Raw genomic sequence first — 24,072 nt, 5'->3', positions numbered from 1 at the left:
TGCGGCTGCAATAGGCCTTGGATATGACTACAGTATTTTGTTTGCTATGGATTAAGCCACAGCACAGTGGCTTTGTCACAGGAGACACTAGTACCGGCAAGGGTAGCATATTAAGTGTGTCAACGTTCAGAGCTGTGTACATATAATGATTTTTTTTTTTCTAGGAGTTAGCTGCAGCTGTCAGCCTTTTTTTTTTTTTCTTCTTTTTTCACTGCAGAAGAATTGAGCAGTTTTTATACTGTAACTAACGTGCTTAAGTGGATGCTAACCATTACGCAGTCTTTACAGAACAAAAAAAAAAGGAAGGAAGGAAGGACTTTGATATGGTATTTCCTCAACTTTGCTTTGTGTTCATTAATTCTATTTTCCTGCTTCTTCTAACGTGGATCTTTTTTATTATTCAAATGATTACTCATGAATAGCGCGTTCTTCAGCTTGCATGAGCAGACAGACCTTCTCGTGCATTTTTACGTTGTGCATTTTTGATAAAAAAAAAAAAAAAAAGAAATGCAAGGTTCTGACCGGAGAAAATAGCCTGTAGACATCGAAGCATGTTGGCAACAAGGTGCAAAAGAAAAAAACAAGCGTCTGCATGGCGTGATTTGGCCGTCTTGTGGTCTTGTGTAGATGTGCTACTACTGAGCCGAGTTCTCAGGGAGGTAGGGGCTGCTGTCGGTCTAAATTTTGAATGTAATGCGCCGCTGGGCATTCAAGGACCCCAACAAGGAAAGAAAGCACAGGTCACATAAAAAGCGCGCGGAGAGCGCCTTGCTCAAAGTGATTCCGGCACAGCGTGCTCGAACGCGTAGCCTGCGCTGCGAATGCATAAGCAAACACCTAGTGTAATAAAAACATCTCTTTTGTTTCCTTTGGCATTCGTCCTGTGAGCGTCGGAGTGACATTGATGACGTAATCGCGTGGTTTTGCCGCATTCGCAGCCGTGCTGCCAGAGCACGCACGTCTGGAAATCACGGCCCAGGGCGGGCTTTTTGTTCTTAAGTTCGCACCGTTAACCAACAGAACATGAATTCAGTCGTCAACCAGGTGACTTTCTTCGTTAAAAATATGCTCTGTTTGTACATTCTGTCTGTCTACTACCTACTCTGGGAGTGCTTCCTGCGGGTGAAAAGCTTGTTCTCACCGCGGGAATGCATATCATGTAAGTCATGTCGGAACCGATAAGGAACAGCCGTTCTAATCGTATCTCCGCCGTTTCAGATGAATCCATGGAAAATAAAACTGTTGTTATGACTGGAGGATCAGGCGGCATAGGACAGGAAACAATACGAGCGCTTTTATCTCTGGGAGCCCGAGTTATTGATGGTAATAACGCCCTTCAGATGAAGCGAGGAGCAACTTTCAGTCAACCGGAAACAAAGAAAAGAAAATCTTATATACAGGTTGCCTTCATATTTTATTCTAGGAAGCCCAGAGGCTAGCCTTGCTGAAAAGAGGAGGCGCCTGTTACTGAGAGATCATCCTACAGCCAAAGGTTCATATTCTGCCTTCATGCATGTAATCATGTCTAAATACCTGCCTAACTTTGCCCGCTACATTTCAGTTGAACTTCTGCCGCTTGATCTGAGCTCAATGGCTTCTGTGAAGTCCTTTGCGGAAGGGATACTTAAACGTGAAAGCAAAGTTGATGTCCTTATTTGTAATGGTAAGTTCATGTCGAAAGCTACAAATAGCATTAGTGTTTGCAGTTATGTTGTCTTTTGTCAAGCTGGCGTGATGCTGATGCCATACCAGGAAACTGAAGATGGTTTTGAATCGCACCTGAGCATCAACTATCTCGGGCACTGCTTATTGATAGCACTCCTGCTGCCCCTGCTCATTGCAGCCGGTAAAGAAGGTCGTCATGCGGCGAGGATTGTTAATGTGTCCTCGTGTGCACACAAGGCTGCCAGCATAGACGTGGATGACCTTAACGGCAGGTAGGCTACATTAATGCAAACTCTCACCTTCTATTTGTTTTATACCTAGCTTTCTGTCATGTCAATTAAGGTTTAAGGTGAGTAACTGATGGTTATATGGTTTAGTGTACTCGTTAAAGACTTCAGCAAGTTTACCTGGTACATGTAGATTTACTTTCACTTGCAGCCCTGTTTACAACACAATACACTGAGTAACAAATTAATTCATAGATATGGTCTTGTGGTTAATAATTATTTGCTGAAAATTTGTGGAAAAGGATGTTCGTCGAAACAAGTCTTTTGAAGTGTCTGCCCTGAAAACAGCTTTTGCTATCTATGACATGTTTTTATTGACAAGTAATGTACCAACTACCCCTTATCTTATTCCGAATCTCTCGTAGCCCGAGTTGCTTTGGGACTTCAAACCCCCATAAACCTAACTAAACCTTATCTTGTTCCATAGTTGAACTGCGAGACAAACTAATTCCATTGCATGTCTTACATCCATGCATGTGCTGCTGTAGCAAAGTGCCTAATTAAGTGAATGTCAAACTTCACAACTCTTATACGAGGGGCTAGGTATGTGGGACCACAGCCCCAAACTATGGATAATAGTTAAATAATTTACTTCCTCACAAGTCCAAAATCCTCATTTTACTTGCAGGGTGTTGTAGCTTACCAATTCAACCAAGGACAAAACGTTTTTTTTTTTTTCCATGTACCAGGCACCAGCGCATCTTAATGTCTAATTGCAAATTGTGGTTACTTGTGAAGTGTGGCAAGGTGAACTGATTGCTGGCATGGTTGTAGTTAGCACTCTGTTTTCACTGCACATATGCAACAAGTTAACGTCATTATTACACACATCCAGATTGAACTGACATAACCTTTATAGCAATATGACAAAGTAGCAGCAAAAGCAATGCAGATGTTAGGGCTGATTCAAGGTGTTTGCTCTGTCCACACCTCACAGGAAGAAATACTCCTGTTACCGCGGTTACACACAGTCTAAAGTGGCGCAGGTGTTGCTCACCATATCACTAGGCAGGCGCTTGCAAGCCATGAGGGTTCCTGTGACTGTCAACTGCATTCATCCAGGCATTGTGAACACTCGGCTCTACCAGAGGGTATGGTGGGCCCCACTCATTGCTGGAATTTTTTTCAAGGTGAGCGTTCGCAGTTTTCAGTGCAGTTGAACAGGCAAGTATATATTTGAGTGTGGCGGCTAGCCTTATCGGAAAGGTGTTAAAGGCATTTCAGCACATTCATTATGTGAAATTTCAAAGGCTACAGAAAGGGGGTGCATTAGTGGTGTTGGGATACTAGGCCACATCCTCACATTGAAATTGATTTTGCTACACTGGACTGTAGCAGAGACGGTAAACTGGATGCTTGGCGAACGCAGAATCAGACAGGTGTGCTAACAAGCATCTGCTATGAAGCACGTTTCAGAGATGAAAACATGCTAGCGGAAAGCCAGAAGCGAATTTGTAGCACCTTTGCATTTCTTCAGCTTCCTCATTTCCTTATGAACAAATGATAATTAAAATTTCCACTTAAACAAACAAGAACGACAATTGCAGTGTAGTTTTACGTTTTGCAGAATTAGATTTAAAGAGAAAGCAAAGAACTGTTTAATAGTATAACCATCGTTCATCACATAAAGAGACAGATATATTTAACCTTACACGATATGGCTTTTGAATTGAATGCACATGAAGGGCTGAGAAAGTGGAGGGTTTTTTTAATATCGTTGCAATGACCCTTTGCTGTTGTCCTTAGTTGCCAAGTTGCAAGAGAAGGCATAGATTTGTCCAAGGAATGTGAGTCTTAAGCAGGATTTAGAAACATAGCTTCTCGCCATATTAAGGTGGCTGAATAGTACAGTGTGTAGTGGCTCAATCATGGCCACGTGACAGTGTTTCGATGGATGCAATATGCAAGATGCCTGTGTACTGTGCGATGTCAGTACAGGCTAAAGAACTCCAGGTGGTCAAAATTTTTATGGTGTGCACTGATCGCCTTATTGTAAGGCCTAAAAAGAGTTTTCTTGTACTGTACAAAATTCCTTAGCTTCCACCTCATGTGTTTCCTTTGACAAAAGAAATACTGTAATAACACACAGTTTGCTGCAAAAGCTTGAGGAATACACCTGCAAAAGAACATTCTTGCAGCCCATACATGAAGACTAGATTCTAGGTGCAATGTGCACCTATATATAACAGCACACAACTCTCTCAGTGGCCTAGCAGATAAGGTGTTCTTTTGCAGATTAAAAGACTGCCATATCTAATCCCAGCAGTGGTGGCCACACCTTGTGCGTGTCAAATGCAAAAACACCTATAAACTGCAGTATCTTGGCACATTATCCTAGGCAGCCGAAATTAATCTGGAACTCTACACTATGGATCTCTTGCAGTCTCATAGCATTAATTCAACATGCTGTACCATAAATTAACAACTCTGCATGTCTGCCTGGAGCCAAGTACTATTCGAGTGCACACTGACCACCTTTGCCATTACAAATTTAGCACATCAACATTTGCAAGATCACCTCTCATTCAGTACTTAAACGAAGACCTTGAATAATTAAACAGTTTTGCATGCCAGTTTTTGCTCTTCAAAGTAGCTCTCATGCACCTCGTTTGTATTGGAGACCGTGCTAATGAGCAATCTCCACAATGTTCCTAGTCTAAGCATCTGAGTATTGGCTGATCTCACTAATTCCTGGTGTCCCTCAACAGACACCTCAAGAAAGTGCCAAGACTGTGCTGCATGCAGCTCTTTCAAACGAGCTCGAAGGCATCACCGGATGTTACTTTGAAGAATGTGCACCAGCTAAGCCTCTTTCCTTGTGCAATAGCCGGCACGTGCAAGAGAGGCTTTGGGAAAGAACGTGGACACTTCTCAAGCCTTGGTTAAATGAGGAAGCAGTCCGTTTCTGCTTGGCTCTTGCGCAATCATCTGTTGAATGAAAGAAGCCCATGCTGATGCGTTAGTGATATAACTGGGTGTTGATTTTTCCACAACCAACCAAGGCTGGTTTACTTAAGAATAAAATATGTTTATTTGTCATTCCGCGTCACTTGGTATCCACCTAATGAAACATCTGTAAGGAAAGAAAGAAAAACATGTTGGAACAGCTAATTTTACAACAATACTTGATGTGCCTATGGCAATCCACTTTGAGGCAGTCCTTTACAATTGCATACAGACTTGTGCCTGAATACGCGTTTGTTGGCCTTACAGGAGCGACATCTCTGGGTTGCATATGGAAAAGACACTGCTGGCGTTTTCAGGAGTTCTAGCAGTTTTAAAAGAAAACTCCAAGGGTTTTCAAAGACTTCGAACAATGCTGTATTTAGTCATTTGGATGAAAATGCAATGTCATTTTATTACAAAAGGGAAAAAATAATAATAATAATAATAAGACGTACCTTACAGTACAACATACTAGCAGTTGGTTCACACATTCAATTTTCGTTTTTTCAGTCCTCGCTCAGGATTTCAGTACAGCTATTACGCTTGTGGCTAGTATTAAATTGTAGACTGAAATGCAGACAGTTAAAGAAGGATGTTAAGAAAGCTCTTGAAAATTTTCTGCTATTGCAAGGTGTATAGCTTCAGGCTCTTGCAGCTTTTCTTTTGCATTCTTTCTAAAGCTGCTCAATTCCACTATAAACAAGATGTAATTTGCTGTTTCGGCTTTTTTGGCATAGCTGTCAGCAGATGCCCTCAAGCCAGCAATTTTCATTTCAAATTTGCTCTTTTCTTGCTGTTAATTTCATTTCAGTTCCTATTTGGCTGTCTTGACTGCTGAGCTTCAAGTTTCTTTCGTTTTTCCAGGTACGCTTGTTAACAGTGCCGTGTGGTTGAAACACGTCAACTCCTTTGCAACTGCAACTTTAAGAACACTGCCAGCCTTCTTTACAGCATTACACATCTTTTTTTACTCGAGAGAGAAGAGAGAGAAGCAAACTTATTGACAAAAAAAAAAAAAAACAGGTAGGAGACGAACACCGAGGGGTCTCTATGTTCAAATTTCTCGGAGAAATTTTCATGCTTTTGAAGGAGAACTAGAGATTAGGAGTTAGTCTCCTTTCAACAGTAGCCTGCCTATGGCTTAAAATAAAGAGAAATTTGAGCCCGAAGCCACCGGTACTACAAAGCAGAAACGTAAAAAAAGATTGGGGGGGGAAGGGGGGGGGAGACTTAAGCTAAACCCTTGATGGTATGACACGGCAACATTAATGGCTCCCGTTTGCTGGTTTCCCTTGCAGATTCTCATTCGTGTACACCCACTTTGCTACTCTACTCACTTAATCACCGTCCTTTAATTTGTGCATCTATTTCTCTATACATACTAGTAAGCATATGGTCGCAACATACCACATTATGTGAAAGACAACCCAACATAAATATAAATCCCCGCTTTTACAAACAACATGCTTGCATTACCTAGGGACTGCGTGTCTAACTCAAGATCAAAGGTTCTGGAAAGCTGAATTCCAACCTCGCCCTACCATCTCAAAGGTGAAGCCCAAGGTGAAGCGCTTGCCAACTGCACCATGTATATGTAGCCTTGTAACAACTTACAGCTTATCGACCAGTCGGTGCATGGCCATGCCACCTGCCAGCTACCACCTGCTCACGATTTTTTGCTCACAATGCCGGATTTTCTGGAGAATGGGGCATGTAACACTGTTCTGTTAAAATATGGCTGTCATCGTCCGAGGAGAAGCAGCGACAAAGCGTAGACAACCTCTGCTCATGAGTTTCGAACACCGTGCCAACTGTGCTGTGTGGTGCATTGCAAGTGGCGGCCACAGGAGATACTGGCCACTTTTCAGAGAGAAACGAGGAGGAGGAAAAGGTAGGGAAGGGCCGTCGCTGCTCACATTCCGAGCATGTAGTTAAGGAGGTGCAGGCCACAAGTACGACTTGTACGAACAACAAATTGACTTTTGGCATTAAAATGTAGCTACACATTTCAGCTAACTTGCTAAACCTATCTAAATATAAAATTGCTGGACCTTCTAGGTACTTCTGCAAATTCAACGGCCTTTAATTCCTCAAATAAGGTGTTATAGAAATAAAGGGTTTAAATTTTAAGGGTTTTAAGGATTGCACAGCACTTGTACCATGTGAGCAGCCTACACTTGAAGACAACTTTCTGAGGCTGCACCATCTGTCGGCAATCCTGTGAAGCGTAGGCTGGCTGCGTTTGCCGCACCTTCCAGATTATTCCTGTAAGCTTTTGAAATGCACTTTTTTTGACAGTGTACATTGTGTGGAACATTAATGGCAAATTATGTTTGCACAGGCCTCCAGTGACATTAAAGGACATTTATGCATAGCTGGCAACCCTTCAGCATGAAGGCAGAACTGAAACCAAAACCGTAACAGGCCAGGCACGCCTCAACTACTTGGTGTAGTCACTATGCAAAGCTGCACATCTACAGCCTTGGATGCACATCCACAGAAACCTGTTGTTAAGTACAGAGTGTATGTATGCATATTTTGTGTATTGTCAACCACTGTCACCTGGAGCAGCATGTCATGGAATACAGGCAAACATCTCCAGCAGTGATAAGGAATCTCCCTCTATCTTCCGAAAATAACTAGTACAGTATCTACAAGCCAACATGCAGCTAAAGGCCACATTCTACAGAAAATCCGACACTGCTATTGGCGTCGCCAGAAAAAATCATGGGTATGGCTCTGGCAGGTGGTAGCTGGCAGATGACGAGGTGCACCCCATGCAATGGGATAGCCACACCATCATCATGTTGCTGCAGCCAGAACTGCATATGCTGAGATAAATGCGCAGATGTGACAGGCAGCGTAGTGTCATCCAAGTGCTATTGTAAATCTTATTTGTTTTTTTTTTTTGTTTTTGTTTTTTTTTTTTTCGGGGTTTAGTAAGTGGACAGTGTCTGATGATACTCTTTTGTAATCTCATATCTGCACATGCCACGACCAGACGACACATTGTGGAGGAAAATATTTATGCACTCTCGTGATTGGCTGAAGAGGTCTCCTAGCTTCCATAGTGCTGAAAGCTAGTTATGGGAGGGAGTAGAAGATAGGCAGACAAATTTGTATGGTTTGGTTAAAGTGAGGATTTATATCTATGTCGGGTTGTCTTTTACATAATCTGGTAGCTTATAGCTGTATGCTGATGAGTATGTGTGGGATAATAGACACAAATAAAAGACTACTGATTAAGTGAACAGCAAAGTGAATGGATGCAAACGAGGATCTGAAAGGAGCGCCAGCGAATAAGAGCCATCAACACTGTCGCATCATCCCCTCAGCAGAGCTTAAGTGTCCCCAAATTTTAAGCCATTAGGAGTACACAATGTAACTTATTTAAAATGATGCACAAGAAAGAGCAAGCATGAAATTTACCTTCTTGACTCTGTCTAAAACAGTAAATGTGGAAATAATGTGACCCTTACATAAATACACCCACTGTATCATATTAAGGTACTTAGTGAAGTTTTAGAAACTAATGCTGTGAATGTAAACACTGTTGGCAAAAACTGACGGCACTTCAAATCTACATGCTCAGCTTTGTTGCATATAATAATGTGATGATATACCATCACCAGCAACCAAATGCTTGTCCAACTAGACTATTCAAGTCTGATGCCAGCAACAATAATACTCTTGTGCTTAGCCTCCGACACACTTACTTTTTCACCTTAAGTCACTGCGTTAAAAAAACAGTAATTAATGACAAACATCCATAATCTGTCAAAAGGGTGGTTACAGCAATGTTTATAATTTCCCTCAGCAATGTAAATCCATGCTCAGCATAAAGAGAAGCACATACTGATTTTTCTTTCTGTTATGTACTTATCAGTCATGCAGCAGTCATGCAGTCTCCCCAGCAGTGCCTTAGCTAGCATCACCTGCTGACACAGCAGCCATAGTTGGTTGCCATGGCAGCCGGTTTCTGCACTGCCCAACAATTGCATTGACAGCTTAGGCTCTGCTTAGTATATAAGCCAGAAAACAAAATCCCAAGGCAGTTTTCCATGTCTTGCCATCACACCAGTGTATAAGTTAAAAAAAAAAAAAAAAAAAAAAAAACGATCATTCATTGCAAGTGCATTGGTTTATGTTACTGTTGCAACGTTAAAAACCTTAAATATACATGTAGAACAGCATCTGTATACAGCCCAATCATCCTTCCAGATGTATCAATGTGCAGTGGTAAGAATGGGTCAATTCAGACCAGGCAGCACGCAAGCGAAATACTTACCGGAGAATCTTGGTCGTAATTAATGTCATCTGCGTCAAGTTCATCATCTTCGTCTTCATTGCTGTCACTCTCGTCATCTTCATTGTCATCGTCTTCATCGTCCTCTTCTTCCTCGTCCTGCAACTTTTCGAGAACAAATCTTAAGCCAGATACCAGTTTGGGTGCCAAGCGGTGCAAATGAAAGTCGGCTGAATCCTTACGCATACGAAAGCAATGCGCCGAGAGAAGACCTTGCAAGGAGCAACGACATGTCAATAGATTAGTTTCACAATGCTCGCGTCATTAGGAACTATTTGAGATGAGCGCTCAATGTTTGCATGCAGGTGGCATGATCAGTTCTACGTAGCAGGCAGCGTACACAGCTGCGCGGACACCATGGTAGCGGACCACAAAAATGAAAGCATCTTCGTTCCTCAGCGAATACAAGCTCGCTGCCTCTCTGAGAAAATGCTTCGAGAAGTTTCAGGCGCTCAGAAAGCCAGTGAGCTCACACACTAGTATATTTTACCATGCCCCGTGACAGAGAATAATCAGTCATGCGTACTGTGTCCATTCGGACGATATTGGACAAAACGTGAAGCACAAAATCCCGCACTCGCGTCAGGCTTAAGCTCGAAGTAGCTAGCGGCCCCAGGATTCATTAAACTGCCACGGGAAACAAAATTTATAGAGCCGAGTGGAAACATGCACCCATCGGCGATGCTTACTTCAGCTGCAGTTTTCCCAATGGGGACCAGATCACTGTGTTTCTGCGCGATGCTGGTGAGCTGAAATGACGCATGAACGTACACATGTAGAACAGGGACAAAAATCCAACAACTACAGGGTACAATACCATGTTCTGGTGTTCCTTTTCAAGCTGCGTCAACTCTGTTTCGTCGTCCCAAGGCCGATCAACCTGAAACCACGGATGGTCGTCTATTCTGGGCTGTAACGAAGGAAATTGGGGGGCCTCCATTATTATTCTGATATCGTTCGAGACGTTAGCCTCGAGGACCGGCCTAGGTTCGCAAAATATTCTACGCGGGGAAGAAATACACGCAGACGAGAGAAAGCTGTCAGCTACAGCACATCGCTAACATCGCTGCGAGAACGCCGGTGGTGTCCCATTATCGCACCCACGCTGACTGCCGTTGGATTGGATTACACTAAGATTGGATTGAACAACCTATGCCAGCACGCCAGCTTATACCAGCTTGGTACGCCAGCCCTGCCTTTTGCTGCCGGAATATGTATATATGAAACATCCGCCTATGACCGCCTGCGCATGTATCTCCCAGTTTTCAAGCTACATTTTGTGTTATCGACGGTCGACCGCAATGGCATGGGCAGTGGCCTTGATAAGTTCATCAGTTGGCCACCGCCGACGACGACAATGACGACGTTCGGTTTTCGCTCGGCGCGCCATTTACATAGAATTAAATATTTATATTATAGTAAATCCAGCAGCGCGTGATATTTTGTGTTGTTTTCTTTTGCTCTTTTACCTGTCTCAAGTTTAGAATCGTGTCAATTCCTCAGCAGATCTCATTCTGTCGTGGAGGAGAGCGATGGAGCAACAAAAGTCAACTTCGTGTTCAAATGTTGTAATTGGGCTCGAAACAAGCTACCGTGGCTCTAATAAAACCCTGCAGATATCCCAGCCACGAGCACCTAGTGATCTCGTTTGCTTGTGTTTCCTTTATCGATCTTGAAGAGCCAATTTGCACCACTAGCTCTACGTAGGTAAGCTGCTTGGTTGTTTTTCATGATAAATGAAATCTTTGCAAATCCTGCCTCTGAGGGCATTTTTTTTTTTTTTTTCTGTCCATTCATTACTTTGTTTTTTGTTTTTGCGAGGTGCCCGTGATCTGCTTCGTATGTAGGCTTCTTTCTTCCTCTACTTTGCATCGCACGTTTTTGTTTAAATGTTTATCTTTGCCGCACTCAGTAGATCCACGAAGAGTGCTTTACCAACTTTCTTTTTTTAAGATTAGCTTCTCAATATCCTTGTTATTAGAAATTAGGGTTTGGAGAATAATTTTTTTTAAGTATTAATTTTATGTTATGTGTTATTTTTACAGCTTCGGAAATTTGAAACGTCCAACGCATTTCTAAATAAAAATAATTTTACATGTCCACTGCATGGTGCTATCGTTGAACTATAAAACAAGTTTGGTGTGCAGGTTAAAAAATAATTCGAGAACTTTTTATTCCGAAAAAAATTGTGCAGCCGAACAATTGCTGCATTTTTTTTTATTGCTCTGCATTCATTCATTTAACTCGATGATCACGAGTTAACGCAATTAGAAAATTTGTCTTTTACCGGCCGCATCCCAACATATCGGCGCTAAAAAATATTCGTCTGCTTCAAAAAAAAAAAAAAAGCAAAAGTATTTTTGAGTAATTTTTCATCGGGAAAAAGGGCCGTTAGAATTGAAGTGTGGCTGGTATTCACATTAAGTGACTTCACTTATGGCCGGTCGGGATTCTTTGGGTTATTTATTTAGTGCTCAAAGCATAAATCCGTCAAAAGTTGCATATTTTAAAAAGTTTGGTATTTCTGTTTTACTTCCTGCCCTGCTTGTTCTGCCATCTCAGCCATTTTTATAAACAGCGCAAAATTTTAACTCAGTGTTTTGACCATCTGATATACCGACTAAAAGAACATCCTGCTCTTCGCAACACAATTCCCGTCGCGATAATTGTTCTTCACGGAACTTATGGCATTCAAAATGTCTGTTTAAACCCCCCGTGAGGTTTTTCTGTAGTATGCCATGGGGTCAACATAAATACCTGGCATTTGCCGATTAGTCAACTACTGCAATTTATTTGTTGACTAAATAAGTAATTAATTTGCCTAAATGTTGAAGGGACCATCAATTCTTTGTTGATCAATTCAAGTAGTTAAATCATTCGTTCAAATAATTATTCAAGAAATTATTAAATCATTTATTGATAACACAAGGCTCATTGACCTAAATGATGAATGAGCCACCAGTTTATGAGCAATTGTCTAATCCAAGTAAGTAATTCGTTCAATCATATATATATATATATATATATATATATATATATATATATATATATATATATATATATATATATATATATCTGACTTCGTTCATTATTTTTACTAATTAAACATAACCACTTAGCCAGCTAATATACTAATTACCTATGCAATGGATGATTGGCAGTTGGTGTATAAATGGTCTGATATGTGTCCACACCACGGTGTTAGAAGTAGTGGTCCACAATGTCCGCACACTGCCGACGACACTGACGACACACTCTGGTGACGTCACTCATGAAGAAAGATGCTCACCAGCTGCAACTCACAGCCGTCAGATTTTTTCGTTCCAGTTTCCTGGGTTTTTTTTTTGTTTTTGTTTTTTTGTTTTTTTTTTTCTTTTTTTGTATACCAACTCGTGATATTTGAAAAAAAAAACGGTTTCTTGTACCAGGAAGGGAGAGCCATTGATTGTGATGCGATAAGCAAATCAAAACGCTAAAAAAATCCGCGAAGTTGCCTTTTAAGTAGTTATACGGAGCCGTTAAGTATAAAATTTCGTTATACAAGTGTTTCGTTATATTCGGGTTTATATGCGTTATATCGTAAAACCCGCCGATCAATCACAGCCCGGCCATGTGTTCTGCTAACTACCGCCTGCCACAGGAATCCCCGGGATTTTTCGCCCGCAACGCCAACAGCGCCGACGCTGACAACGAATTTTGTGCAGAAAGGGGCCACTAACGCTACCGCGCTAATATAGCACCTGCTAAGATATATGAATAGCCTCAATAGCCGGGCCACGCTTGAGCCTCGTGCCTAACGGCAGCAAGTTCATCTTAAAGGCACCGCTCCCCAGAAAATTATGGGGGACACTTAAGCTCCGCCTTTAAGGAAATGGCGTGGTAACGTGGGCTAGCACTCGCCATATAATGCCCTGCTTTAACCAAGCCGTGTGAACGCGTCTGCGTGGCCTGGGAGGATAGCGTGCTCGACTTGTCATCCAAGAACACTGCAATGCTGCATGTCGTTGCCTCCATTAACCTCCATCTGTGCACAAAAGCTGTCTGTCGCACGTCCTATACATGGTTTAAGTAAATTAAAATATCACCGGTTTCTTTTTAAGGTGGAGCTTAAATGTATCACCCCCCCCCTCCCCCCCATAACTATTCTTGCATCCTTCCTGCACGTTATTGGGCCAGTACATATTGTCACGGACAACAGGGCTAGACTTGACTAAAACGACGGGATGAAGCTGTACCAGCAGGTGAAGTCCGGCACACAGCACGCGAGAGTCAACTTCAGTGTCCTCTTCTTCCAGGCGCAGCAAGAACATGGGGACACCAGGTGGCATTACTCCCCCTCTTAAAAAAGAGATAAGGGACGGAGCGCGAGTGATGGCCAATGTACGCGAAAAGAAAGACCAGCACATTGACAGCATAGATAACGGAGGCGGGGTAAGATGCCCTACGCGACAACGAAACAAGCGCATAGCGCATTACCGCGTGAAATAGGGCTTCATGCGGACAACGTGCACGATCTCGGAGCGTGGTTGCCGACGCGAGGGCTGCACAGTACCCACTGGAAGAACTTCGTAAGTCACTTCCGTGACTCGGCGCAGAACTTCGTAAGGTCCGAAGTAACGAGAAATCAGTTTATCGCACAAGCCGGGCCGACGCACCGGGGTCCACACCCAAACTTTCTCTCCAGGATGGTATGCGACGTGTCGATGACGGAGGTTGTAGCGGCGTGCATCCGTGCCCTGCTGTTGTTGAATGTGAATGTGGGCAAGTTGACGTGCTTCCTCAGCGCGCTGAGCAAACTGCTCGGCGTCTGGCGTGAGTGGATGATCATCTGTGCAGCTCGGAAGCATGGCATCCAACATCGTCTGAACGTCACGTCCGTAGACTAGGCGAAATGGTGTAAAACGCGTCGTCTCTTGGGTGGCCGTGTTGTAGGCATATGTGATGTAGGGGAGAATTTCATCCCAGTTTTTGTGCTGCGAGTCTATGTACATTGCGATCATGTCGGCGATGGTTTTGTTGAGTCTCTCCGTGAGGCCATTCGTCTGCGGGTGATATGCAGTAGTTTTTCGGTGGCTGGTATGACTAAGCTCGAGCACATCGTGCATGAGCTGTGCCGTAAACGCGGTGCCTCGATCGGTTACGACTAGGGACGGTGCACCATGACGCAACACGATTTGCTGCATAAAGAATTGGGCGATCTCAATTGATGTGCCCCGCTGCACTGCCTTGGTTTCCGCATAACGTGTGAGATAGTCAGTCGCGACTATAATCCATTTGTTACCCATCGATGACAGCGGAAATGGGCCCAGTAGGTCGATGCCGACTTGGTCGAACGGCGACCGAGGTGGAATAATAGGTTGGAGCAAACCCGCGGGCTTGAGAGGAGGCACCTTTCGACGCTGACACTCGCGGCAGCCTCTGACGTAGCGATGGACGGCGTCAGAAAGTTTAGGCCAATAATAGGCTTGACGAACTCGAGCGAGTGTGCGTGCAAAGCCCAAGTGGCCGGAGGTGGGCTCATCGTGGCAAGCAAAAAGGATATCGTCGCGAAGGTCGGCCGGCACCACAAGGAGGTGCGCTCGATCAACAGTGCTGGAGTTTTTCTTGAATAAAACGCCATTCCGAAGACAGAATGCAGACAGGTGCCTTCCAAACTGACGGGGGACGTCAGCAGCGCGACCCTCCAGGTGGTCAATGACAGGCCGAAGTTCTGGGTCAGCTCGCTGTCGGGTCATTATATCTGAGGCATTCACTAGTCCAAGAAAACCTCTGTCATCCGTGACGTTATCGACAAATCCGATGGGTGCCCGGGAGAGCGCGTCAGCATCTTCATGCTTCTGACCAGATTTGTACACAATGGAGTAATCAAATTCTTGGAGGCGAAGGCTCCATCGTGCTAGGCGCCCTGATGGGTCACGGAGATTGGCCAGCCAACACAAAGAATGGTGGTCAGTAACGACTTTAAACGCACGGCCATAGAGGTAAGGCCTAAATTTCATAGTTGCCCACACAACCGCGAGGCATTCCTTTTCCGTAGTGGAATAATTTGTTTCAGCGCGGGAGAGCGTGCGGCTGGCATACGCAATGACCCTTTCCACGCCAGCTTGGTGTTGTACGAGTACAGCGCCAAGGCCGATGTTGCTGGCGTCGGTGTGGACTTCGGTGGCAGCGTCTTCATCAAAGTGCGCAAGAACAGGGGTAGTTTGCAGTCGTCTGCGCAAAAGCCTCCTGTTGTTCGGCGGCCCACACGAACTGTGTATCATCCCGCGTGAGGCGGGTCAGGGGTGCGGCTATCTTGGAAAAGTCGGCGATGAAGCGGCGGTAGTACGCACACAAACCCAGGAAACGTTTTAAACTCCTCTTCGTGCCAGGAACGGGAAATTTGGCTACAGCGGCAGTTTTGTCGGGGTCTGGCCTAACGCCTGCGGCACTCACAAGATGACCGAGAAACTTCAATTCTTTGTAGCCAAAGTGGCACTTCTCGGGCTTGAGCGTCAAGTCAGCTGACCGGAGGGCGTCTAATACTGCGCGAAGGCGTTCGAGGTGTTCTCCAAAGGTTTCAGAGAACACGACAACGTCGTCGAGATAAACTAAACAGATTTGCCATTTGAGGCCGGCGAGAACGGTGTCCATCATGCGCTGAAAAGTAGCCGGCGCTGAACATAGGCCGAATGGCAGCACTTTAAACTCATACAGTCCATCTGGGGTGACAAAAGCTGTTTTTTCGCGGTCCCGCTCATCGACCTCAATCTGCCAGTACCCGCTCTTCAAGTCAATGGAGGAGAAGTACTGGGCACGGCGAAGCTTGTCGAGCGAATCGTCGATACGGGGCAGCGGGTAGACGTCTTTTTTAGTGATGTCGTTCAACTTTCGATAATCAACACAGAAGCGAAGGGTACCATCCTTTTTTTTCACCAGCACGACAGGGGACGACCACGGACTGTTGGAGGGTTGGATGACACCATCACGAAGCATCTCCTGAACCTGTGTCTGAATCGCTTCACGTTCCGTCGTTGAGATGCGGTACGGCTGTTGGCGTATAGGGCGGGCATCGTCGGGAGTAATTATGCGGTGCTTCACAAGAGGCGTTTGCCGAATTTTCGATGACGTCGCGAAACAAGCACTGTATTTTAGAAGGAGAGAACGCAGATCGTGCTGCTGTGTCTCCGAGAGATCTGTACTAATATCCAGACGATCAAGGGATGGGCGCACATTTTCAACTTCTCCGAACGTAAAACATTCAGAAACGTCCGCTAAGGCGTCGGCGAATGCGATTGCAGTAGCGCGGAAAAGATGGCGGGGTTCGTTCGTAAAGTTAGTCACCAGGAGCTTAGATCGGCCGTTACGCAGATGGATGAGACTCCGCGCCGAGGTGACGCCGTGGGTGAGCAAAAGGGACTGGTTGCCCTCAGCGACCGCCGTTCCGTCACGTAGTTCATCGCAGTTAACAGTCACAAAAACACTAGAACGTGGCGGAATAGAAACGCTCTCGGCGGAAATTCGAAGAGGGACACGGCTTTGGCGGTCTGCGGTGTCAGTATCATCAGCTTTCTCGGCCGAAAAGGTCACAGTGCGCTTCCGGAGATCGATAATGGCCCCATACTCCCGGAGAAAATCAACACCAAGGATACAGTCGCGGGAGCAGTCAGGTATCACAAGGCAGCTGACAACAAACGTGGAGTTGCGAATTTGGACTCTCGCCGTGCACTGACCGCTCGGAGTTACGACATGTCCGCCAGCGGTTCGAATCTGCGTGCCAGACCATGGCGTCATCACTTTCTTTAGAAGCGCCGCTAGCTTCCCGCTTAAAATCGAAAAATCAGCACCAGTGTCTACTAATGCACTAACCTTATAGCCGTCGAGGAGCACGGGTATATCCAACGAGAGTCTATCTTCACGTGTACGAACTGTCGTCGGGGCCGTCAAGTCGCGGTCACTCACGGGTCGCGTTGTCGGGGGGTCTTCGTCGCGTCGATCTGAAGCGGCCTCGCCCCCTGAGGTCGCTGTCTTTAGTTTTCCCGGCTCGGACTAGGTGACCGTCGCTGCGCCATTCCGGAGGAGCTGGGCTGCGAGGATAGTCGGCGTGGAGACGGAGATCGTGACTGTCGTCTAAAAGTTGGCGCCATGCGCTGCTGGGCTACGTAGTCCTCAATATCTCGGGGTCGTTGGCCTAAAGGAGGGCTACGCATGTCGATGGGGAAACCCTTCAGTCCCAGTTGTCGATATGGGCACTATCGATACAGGTGACCAGCTTCTCCGCAGTGGAAGCACAGGCGCTGCCGATTTGGGGCACGCCACAGGTCTGCCTTTCGCTGGGGTGGTCGGCGGTTGTCGATGTACGGCTCGGGGTGGGCTGAATACAGTGAGCCTTGGTCGGGTGGCAGTAATTGCGTGGAATCAGTCGGGGGACGTCGCAAGATGTCCGCATACGTTGACCGACAGGACTCGGTGGAAAAGGATGGCGGGTTAGCAGCTGGTACCGAAGGCCGAAGTGCTTGCTGGAGTTCTTCTCGGACAATACTAGCGACAGAGCCGACCGTCGGCTGGGGAGCACCGAAAAGCTTCTGGAGCTCTTCACGCAAAATGGAGCGGATGATTTCGCGAAGAAGATCCGGACTAGTCCCGAAGGCCGAATGCGGCTCCGTGAGCGAAGCGGCGAGTACCGGCCTGTCGTAGGTCGCAGACCGCTGCTGGAGCATCCTTTCCATCGTGATTGCTTCCGAAACAAACTCGGCAACTGTGCTCGGCGGGTTGCGCACGAGCCCAGCGAACAGTTGTTCCTTAACGCCGTGCATGAGATGGCGCACCTTTTTCTCTTCGGGCATGGCCGGGTCAGATCGTCGGAACAGCCTAGTCATGTCCTCCACGTACATGGTTATGGTCTCATTCGGCATCTGTATGCGAGAGCGTAAGGCCCTTTCCGCTCGTTCTCGGCGATCCGGGCTGGTGTAGGTGTCCAGGATGCAGCGGCAGAACTCGCGCCACGATGTTCTCGTACCAAATGCGAGCGCCATCTTCCAGGCTAAAGAAGACGTTCCTCAGCTTTGCGGCGTCGTCCCACTGATTAAATGCGGCGACCCGTTCAAACTGGGCGAGCCAGTCTTCGACGTCTTCCGTCTGACAGCCGTGGAAAGCCTTAGGCAGTCGTGGGCTCTGTAGAGTGTAGTACGTTGGAGTTTGCATGACAGGTCGAGGGGCGGCTGCGGTGGTGAATTCCAACGGCCCGTGCTCAGGTGGTAGGCCTAGGTTCCTCCGGCTAGCGCGGTGAACAGGAGTGTCGATTGGCACAGGACCTGAATCCTGGGTATGCGGAGGAGTGCGGGACATATACTGGGATCGATACCCCGCACCTCCACCAAAATATGTCACGGACAACAGGGCTAGACTTGACTAAAACGACGGGATGAAGCTGTACCAGCAGGTGAAGTCCGGCACACAGCACGCGAGAGTCAACTTCAGTGTCCTCTTCTTCCAGGCGCAGCAAGAACATGGGGACACCAGGTGGCAATATTTAATGACGCTGCTACACTAAATCAGTTCCACCATGGCAACGCGTGCAGAGCATCCAGCGTTGCAACGAACTGCACAGGCATTTTAACGCACGATCTGTTGGAATGCAGCTTACAGGGCATCAAATCATTGTCACGGCGCAGTCATAAAGTTCGTGCTGTGTAAGATTTGCAGACACGATAAATTTACAGCGACACATAAAGAACCCGATGAGTCAATTTTGCAGTGCACACGTTAGATCATAATCCGGGAAACTTAAGTACAAAAAACGCAATAAATTGAGCGATTCCTAGACGTAAACGAGCAAGCGATATAGCGCATCGTATTGCACGTAAAATTGCTCCTCATTTCTGTGTCCTAATTCACACGGGAAAAGTTCGCAGCAGGGCGCCAATGTGGCGACGAGGCATTCAGTTGCATTTGCTGCAGGAATCCTTGTGCGCTATTCGCCACCATATGTGTACAGGAAAATAATTATGCGCTGCTTCCATTTTCGTCACACCGACGCCGGACAGTGATTTTCAAAGAAGCCGTTTTCAGCACCTGACGCTCGCATAGAATAAATCGATGATGACATATATATGCGCGGCGAGCTGTCTACATTTGATATCGCAGCTCTCAACATGTCTAGTGAGGCCTGCTGCCGGGTCGTGTCCCTAGCCAACCACGTAAACAGGTCCAAGCGTCTGGCTGGTGGATTGCTTTTCTAAGTGTAACGGTTCACGTCCTCCCAGCGGGAAGTGCGACCGACCACGTTCTCGGATCTGCGGAGCCGGTCCGTGGAAAGACCTCGCGCTGGCGGCCTCCGCTCCGAATCCCTGAGCAGAAACTCACGCAGATCGAGGTTCCTGGTTGCATCCTGCGATGCCACTCTACCTAAGTAGGCAGTGCCCGCAGTTGTCGGCCGCAACCGACCCTTGAACAAGACCTCATCGAGGACGCTGCTGGGGGCCGCCATGCCACCGTACAGCGCTCCGCGGTCGGCCATTCTTTGCTCAGCCAGGGCCTGGCGTAGTCTGTCGTTGTAACGGCGCTGCTCATCGAGCCGTTCGCGTCGTTGCCTCTCGAGCCGCTCCTTCTTCTGTTCCTCGAGGCGGGCTTCAGCAGCCAATCGCTCTTCCTCGCGCATCCGCTGCTCGATGCGTAGCCGTTCCTCCTGCCGTGCCCGCTCCAGCTCTACCTCACGCCGCCTTCGCTCTTCGTTGCGAGCCCGCTCTTCGCGCCGTAGTCGCTCTTCCTGCAAAAGACGCTCTTCACGCCGAAGCCTTTCTTCGCGCAACTGCCGCTCCTCTTGATGCAGTCTCTCTTCCTGGCGCACGCGTTGCTCGCGACGCAGGAAGTCCTCCATGCTCACCGTTGGTGCTAGCTGGCTCCTCGGTGCGGGGGACGAGTAATGACCGGAATATGCTTGTGCACGGCAGCCGGGGCAGTAATAACTCGGAGTCACTGGAAAAGTTGTCATAGATGGCGTGTGAGCCGCCGCGCAGCATGGGCCCGCAGGCGGTACCATGAGTGGCTGCTGGAAGGCAACCGGCGCAGGGAACAATGTTTGTGAAGGCGAGGGAAAAGGTAGTTGATAGACTCCTGGAAAGATTGGCTGGTAAGCGCTGAAAGATGTTTCTTGGCCACGACCCATTGTATATGGGACAAAAGACGGCAGGTGCGCGGCATACGCTGACAATGCGGCTGGCGAAGGGGCGTTTGGAGGAAGCATCCCGTCCGCGGGCGCCATGATGTCGCGTAGGGCACCGTCGGCTCTTCTTTGAAATGAGCGCCAGTTCTGTCTGGGACCGAAATTACGTACTTCGTACCATTCATCTCCGACAGAGTTTTCGTCGTCGAGGCGGTATTGACGCCGCCAGGTTCTGCTCTGGCCTTGAACTTGTTTCACCCGTGAGTCTGCAGTGTGACTCGGCCAGCAAGATCCACAACAAGGACACGTGTCCATATCTGTTTTGTCATTGCTATCCTTTGTTGAAAGGCGCAGTCCTTCCACTTCGCCTTTATTGGTCTCTTTTGCCTTATCTTCACCGGTACGTTTCTCTTCGCGGCGTTTTCTGTCACCACTAGTGGTCGGCTTCTGCTCCGAGCTGGTGCGGTCGCTAGACCGGCGACCGCTCGGTTTGCCGTACTTTCGCTTAGTCGTGGTGGTACGCGTTGTGCGTCGGGTCACGACTCCGCCACCAATAGGACACCACTCGTCGGTACCGGGTTCTATAATTTCCTCCTTGGTCTCTTCGCAATAATCTTCAGACCCAGTGGAGTAATTGTCTTCGTCAAACCGTTCGTCTGGAATGACTGCCTTCTTCTTTTCAGCACCTTTCTTTTCGTCTCCCTGTCTTACAGAACGTTCTTTCCATCTAGGAGATTCTTTTGTCCGGTCAGCGGCTGTTGCTCCTTTGGCTTCTTTGGTTTCCCTGCTTCCCCTGCGCTCACCCCGCTCGGGAGGCTGTCCTGGATCATCAGTCGCTTTTGCAGCTCTCTCCTCAAGGGCTGCAGGTCCTGCCGCTGCGGGCTCCTTGAACCTCGATCCTCGGCTGTAATCATCTCGAGTGTCCCTGCTGGAAGACGGGAGCTTTGCATCTTTTCTGGACGCTGTCGACTCCCGCCCGGACATTCCGCTACTGGGCTTGGAAGAGGACGACGTTCGGTCGCTGACGCTATCTTTCGATCTTTCGCCACCTTCATCACGATCCTTTTCAGTTTTCGGACGGTTGCAGTCTGGTTCATCTACGGTCGGGCGGTCGTCTCGCTTCACGATATCGTCTTTCACTTTGGCGTTGTCGTCCTGATTGCTTTCGTCAAGGCGGCGTCTGTCTCTTGAAGTGGTAGCGATGCGTGACCTATTCCAGCGGAGGCTGCTTCCACCCGAAACGGTTCGCGTTTCTTCTTCGGCGCGCCGTCTCGCGTTCCGCCTGGTTATAGCACTGGTAGTTCTTTCATTAGCCTGCTTCTTTTCGATGCCCTTGGTGGCTTCGTAGCCGCTCTTGGAGTGCCTTGCAGAGGCCATAATTTACTGACTTTTTCTCCAGCGCTTGTTATGTTCAGTGGACGACTTGGAAATGATCGATGGTTAGATCAGCGCCCTGTTCGACTGGTGGAGAGAGCGTCTTGATATTTCTCTTTGATGATGCCGCTCGGTGATGTACCAGGCAAAGAACCAGAAGGCCGAGTTGCGTTGGCGAGGCCCGGTAATGTGATGATTATTGCTTCTTAGAACAGGCTTCTCGGATTGACGTCTGGCCAACGGTCGTTCTGCTATGTCAAGAGGCGAAATGCGTGCGTGCCTGGTCTTCTTTTCCTTTTCTCACCGCTCACGCGAGCTCTATTATAGCCACACGCACTGCTCAGCTACATCAACTCTGTTGTATTTTCATACCGAGCTCGCGGCAGTGGATTTTTTTTTTCGCTAACTTGCCATAAGGCATACTATAAAGAGTCATGCAAACCGTTTTCTGCCAGAAACTGTAGAAGACGTTTGCTTTTAGAGTTGTCCATTAGCCACTTGGGGCAATCCTCCTCCCTCATTGCCGACAGTTCTACTTTCTGAAGAATCCGTGTCCTTGAAGCCCTCGTCCCTGCACACGTCCACAGCAGGTGGTGAACATCCACCTCTGCTGCCGGTGTAGAACATTTCGGGCAGGTAGTCGGTTCTATGTCTTGGGAGTCCCATCGACACTTGACCATCGGAGTAAAGGCCGCCGCAGCCCTTATCTTTCTAAGGGATACCTTCTCCAGTCTAGTTATTAGAGAGGGGTGTGTGCATGGCGGGATGAGGGCACGTGTACTTTTCCGCAGAGAGGATATGATAGGATAGGATAGGAAAGACGTTAATTTTTATATAAAGGTCTTGTGCTAGTAGCAGACGAGAAAGAAGAGATCCATCTTCCTTCTTCTCACAGGGTCGGTGACCCTATTCCAGGGTTCCGCTGAGCTTCGCTGCTCGCTGGGCGTGCTGGATCAGACCCCGTTGGCAACCCAGATCGCCGCTGGAGAGCCGGCTCTCCCACTGTTCCGCACTCGGGTCTTTACGAAATCTATCGTTATTACTACATTCCCACGTGATGTGGTATAACGAAGGTTTGCCGCAGAGAAGATGCTAGGATGGGGACTACAGAACTGGCATCAAAAGGTAGCTTGGTGGCTGGTGTATTAGGGATTGGAATTCGATGTGTGAGGTTGCCAACTTTTCTTTGCTCAGCGTTTTCAGCATTATCTTGTGTCCAGTGTATCTGGAAGCGTATCTTTGTTTCCTTATTAGTGTATATGGATCTCCTGTATTACACGTAGTTTCTTTGCCACTCCTTTCAGTTGTTTTATGGCAGCTAAGGAGTCGGTATAGATGCGGGCTTCTGTTATGGACTTTATTGATGACTTTTATTGCATCGCGGATTGCGTAAAGTTCCATCGCAAGCGGGTCCGGATGTTCTGTTTCGTATTCTATGTACGTTTAAATGATGCCAACATGTTGCTGCGTGCCCTTCTGCAGCCAGCACACCGTCGTAAACGCGCACTGAAACAAGGTATCCGCGTGTATGCGTCCGCTCGTTTGCAATCCTAATCGGCTTTACTAGTGTCACTTGCGTCATGTAAAGCATTACTGCACGCCCCTCTAATTGGGAGCCAGCTTACAGAACTTGCTATCACCTAAAACAGTAAGATTGTTTTGCGTGTTGCGTGCTATGGAGCCTTGTGAACTTGAAGGATAAGCTTATGCTGCGATGGAGGACACGGGAGAAGGAGCAATGCATGTATAACGAATGCTATAGTGCAGATACGTTATTTGAAACGTTTTGTACGTAGGTTGAATTTACCGTTGTGTATTTGATTTAAGACAAGGGCATGATTACCGTAACTACTTTTCGCAGTTGCGAAATGGTAGTGCTTGGTGCAGAGAGCAATACGGTTGTGTAGTGCGCCCGAGGTGCGTGTTCCACGCTGCAAAAGCGGCTGCCAAAGACGCTGAGTCTAGTAAAGCAGGAAAAGATGACATCCCACTAGTGTGCTGTAATATGCTCACGTCCAGCCCGTTTCGACCGGTCCGCGTCCAGAGCGCGCAGCTCAGGTTTGCATTCTGTGCCTTTATACCTGCCAGCGCGGCCGATAAAATAACGAAGCGTGCGCTTCACTTTTGTGTACTTTGTCGAGTCACCCCATGGTTCGCTAATTGACAGCTACCTGAAATTCAGTTGATTTTGTAAATATGCCGATTTTTTGTTTATTCCTACACCAATACTTATGTGTGAGAAACAATTGACTTTCCATCCTGAGCGATTTGACACCTTTGAATACATTCTTTAATTATTTCAATTAATCAATTACACATTCTAAATTTTCTTCATTAGCATCACCAAACAC

At 47.0% G+C, this 24,072-nt stretch overlaps 2 protein-coding genes across 5 annotated transcripts; one reads left to right on the top strand and one right to left on the bottom strand.

The window, feature by feature from the left end:
* Nucleotides 1–588: 588 nt before the first annotated feature.
* LOC146191379 (polyprenol dehydrogenase-like) lies at nucleotides 589–4,991 on the top strand. Its single transcript, XM_084601938.1, has 7 exons — nucleotides 589–1,159; nucleotides 1,219–1,323; nucleotides 1,424–1,492; nucleotides 1,562–1,663; nucleotides 1,727–1,937; nucleotides 2,890–3,082; nucleotides 4,661–4,991. The coding sequence occupies exons 1-7, from the start codon at nucleotides 1,024–1,026 to the stop codon at nucleotides 4,889–4,891; spliced, it is 1,047 nt and encodes a 348-aa protein (XP_084458064.1). The 5' UTR covers nucleotides 589–1,023; the 3' UTR covers nucleotides 4,892–4,991.
* Nucleotides 4,960–10,337, bottom strand: LOC146191378 (anaphase-promoting complex subunit 15B-like). 4 transcript variants are annotated; one of them, XM_084601942.1, is made up of 4 exons: nucleotides 10,022–10,337; nucleotides 9,894–9,953; nucleotides 9,187–9,303; nucleotides 4,960–5,025 (listed from the first exon to the last, which is right to left on the bottom strand). In XM_084601942.1, the coding sequence occupies exons 1-4, from the start codon at nucleotides 10,142–10,144 to the stop codon at nucleotides 5,014–5,016; spliced, it is 312 nt and encodes a 103-aa protein (XP_084458068.1). In that variant the 5' UTR covers nucleotides 10,145–10,337; the 3' UTR covers nucleotides 4,960–5,013. The 4 variants fall into 4 exon arrangements, with proteins under 4 accessions (XP_084458068.1, XP_084458065.1, XP_084458069.1 ...); XM_084601939.1 differs by having other exon boundaries at nucleotides 9,187–9,309; nucleotides 10,022–10,333; XM_084601940.1 differs by lacking the exon at nucleotides 4,960–5,025 and adding an exon at nucleotides 5,365–5,465 and having other exon boundaries at nucleotides 9,187–9,309; nucleotides 10,022–10,334.
* Between the last annotated feature and the right edge of the window lie 13,735 nt (nucleotides 10,338–24,072).

The sequence above is a fragment of the Amblyomma maculatum genome, chromosome 4 (genome assembly GCF_055883805.1).
Source record: "Amblyomma maculatum isolate TAMU_Amacu chromosome 4, ASM5588380v1, whole genome shotgun sequence".
Classification (NCBI taxonomy): Eukaryota; Metazoa; Arthropoda; class Arachnida; order Ixodida; family Ixodidae; genus Amblyomma; species Amblyomma maculatum.
This window is presented reverse-complemented; position numbering and strand designations above follow the sequence as displayed.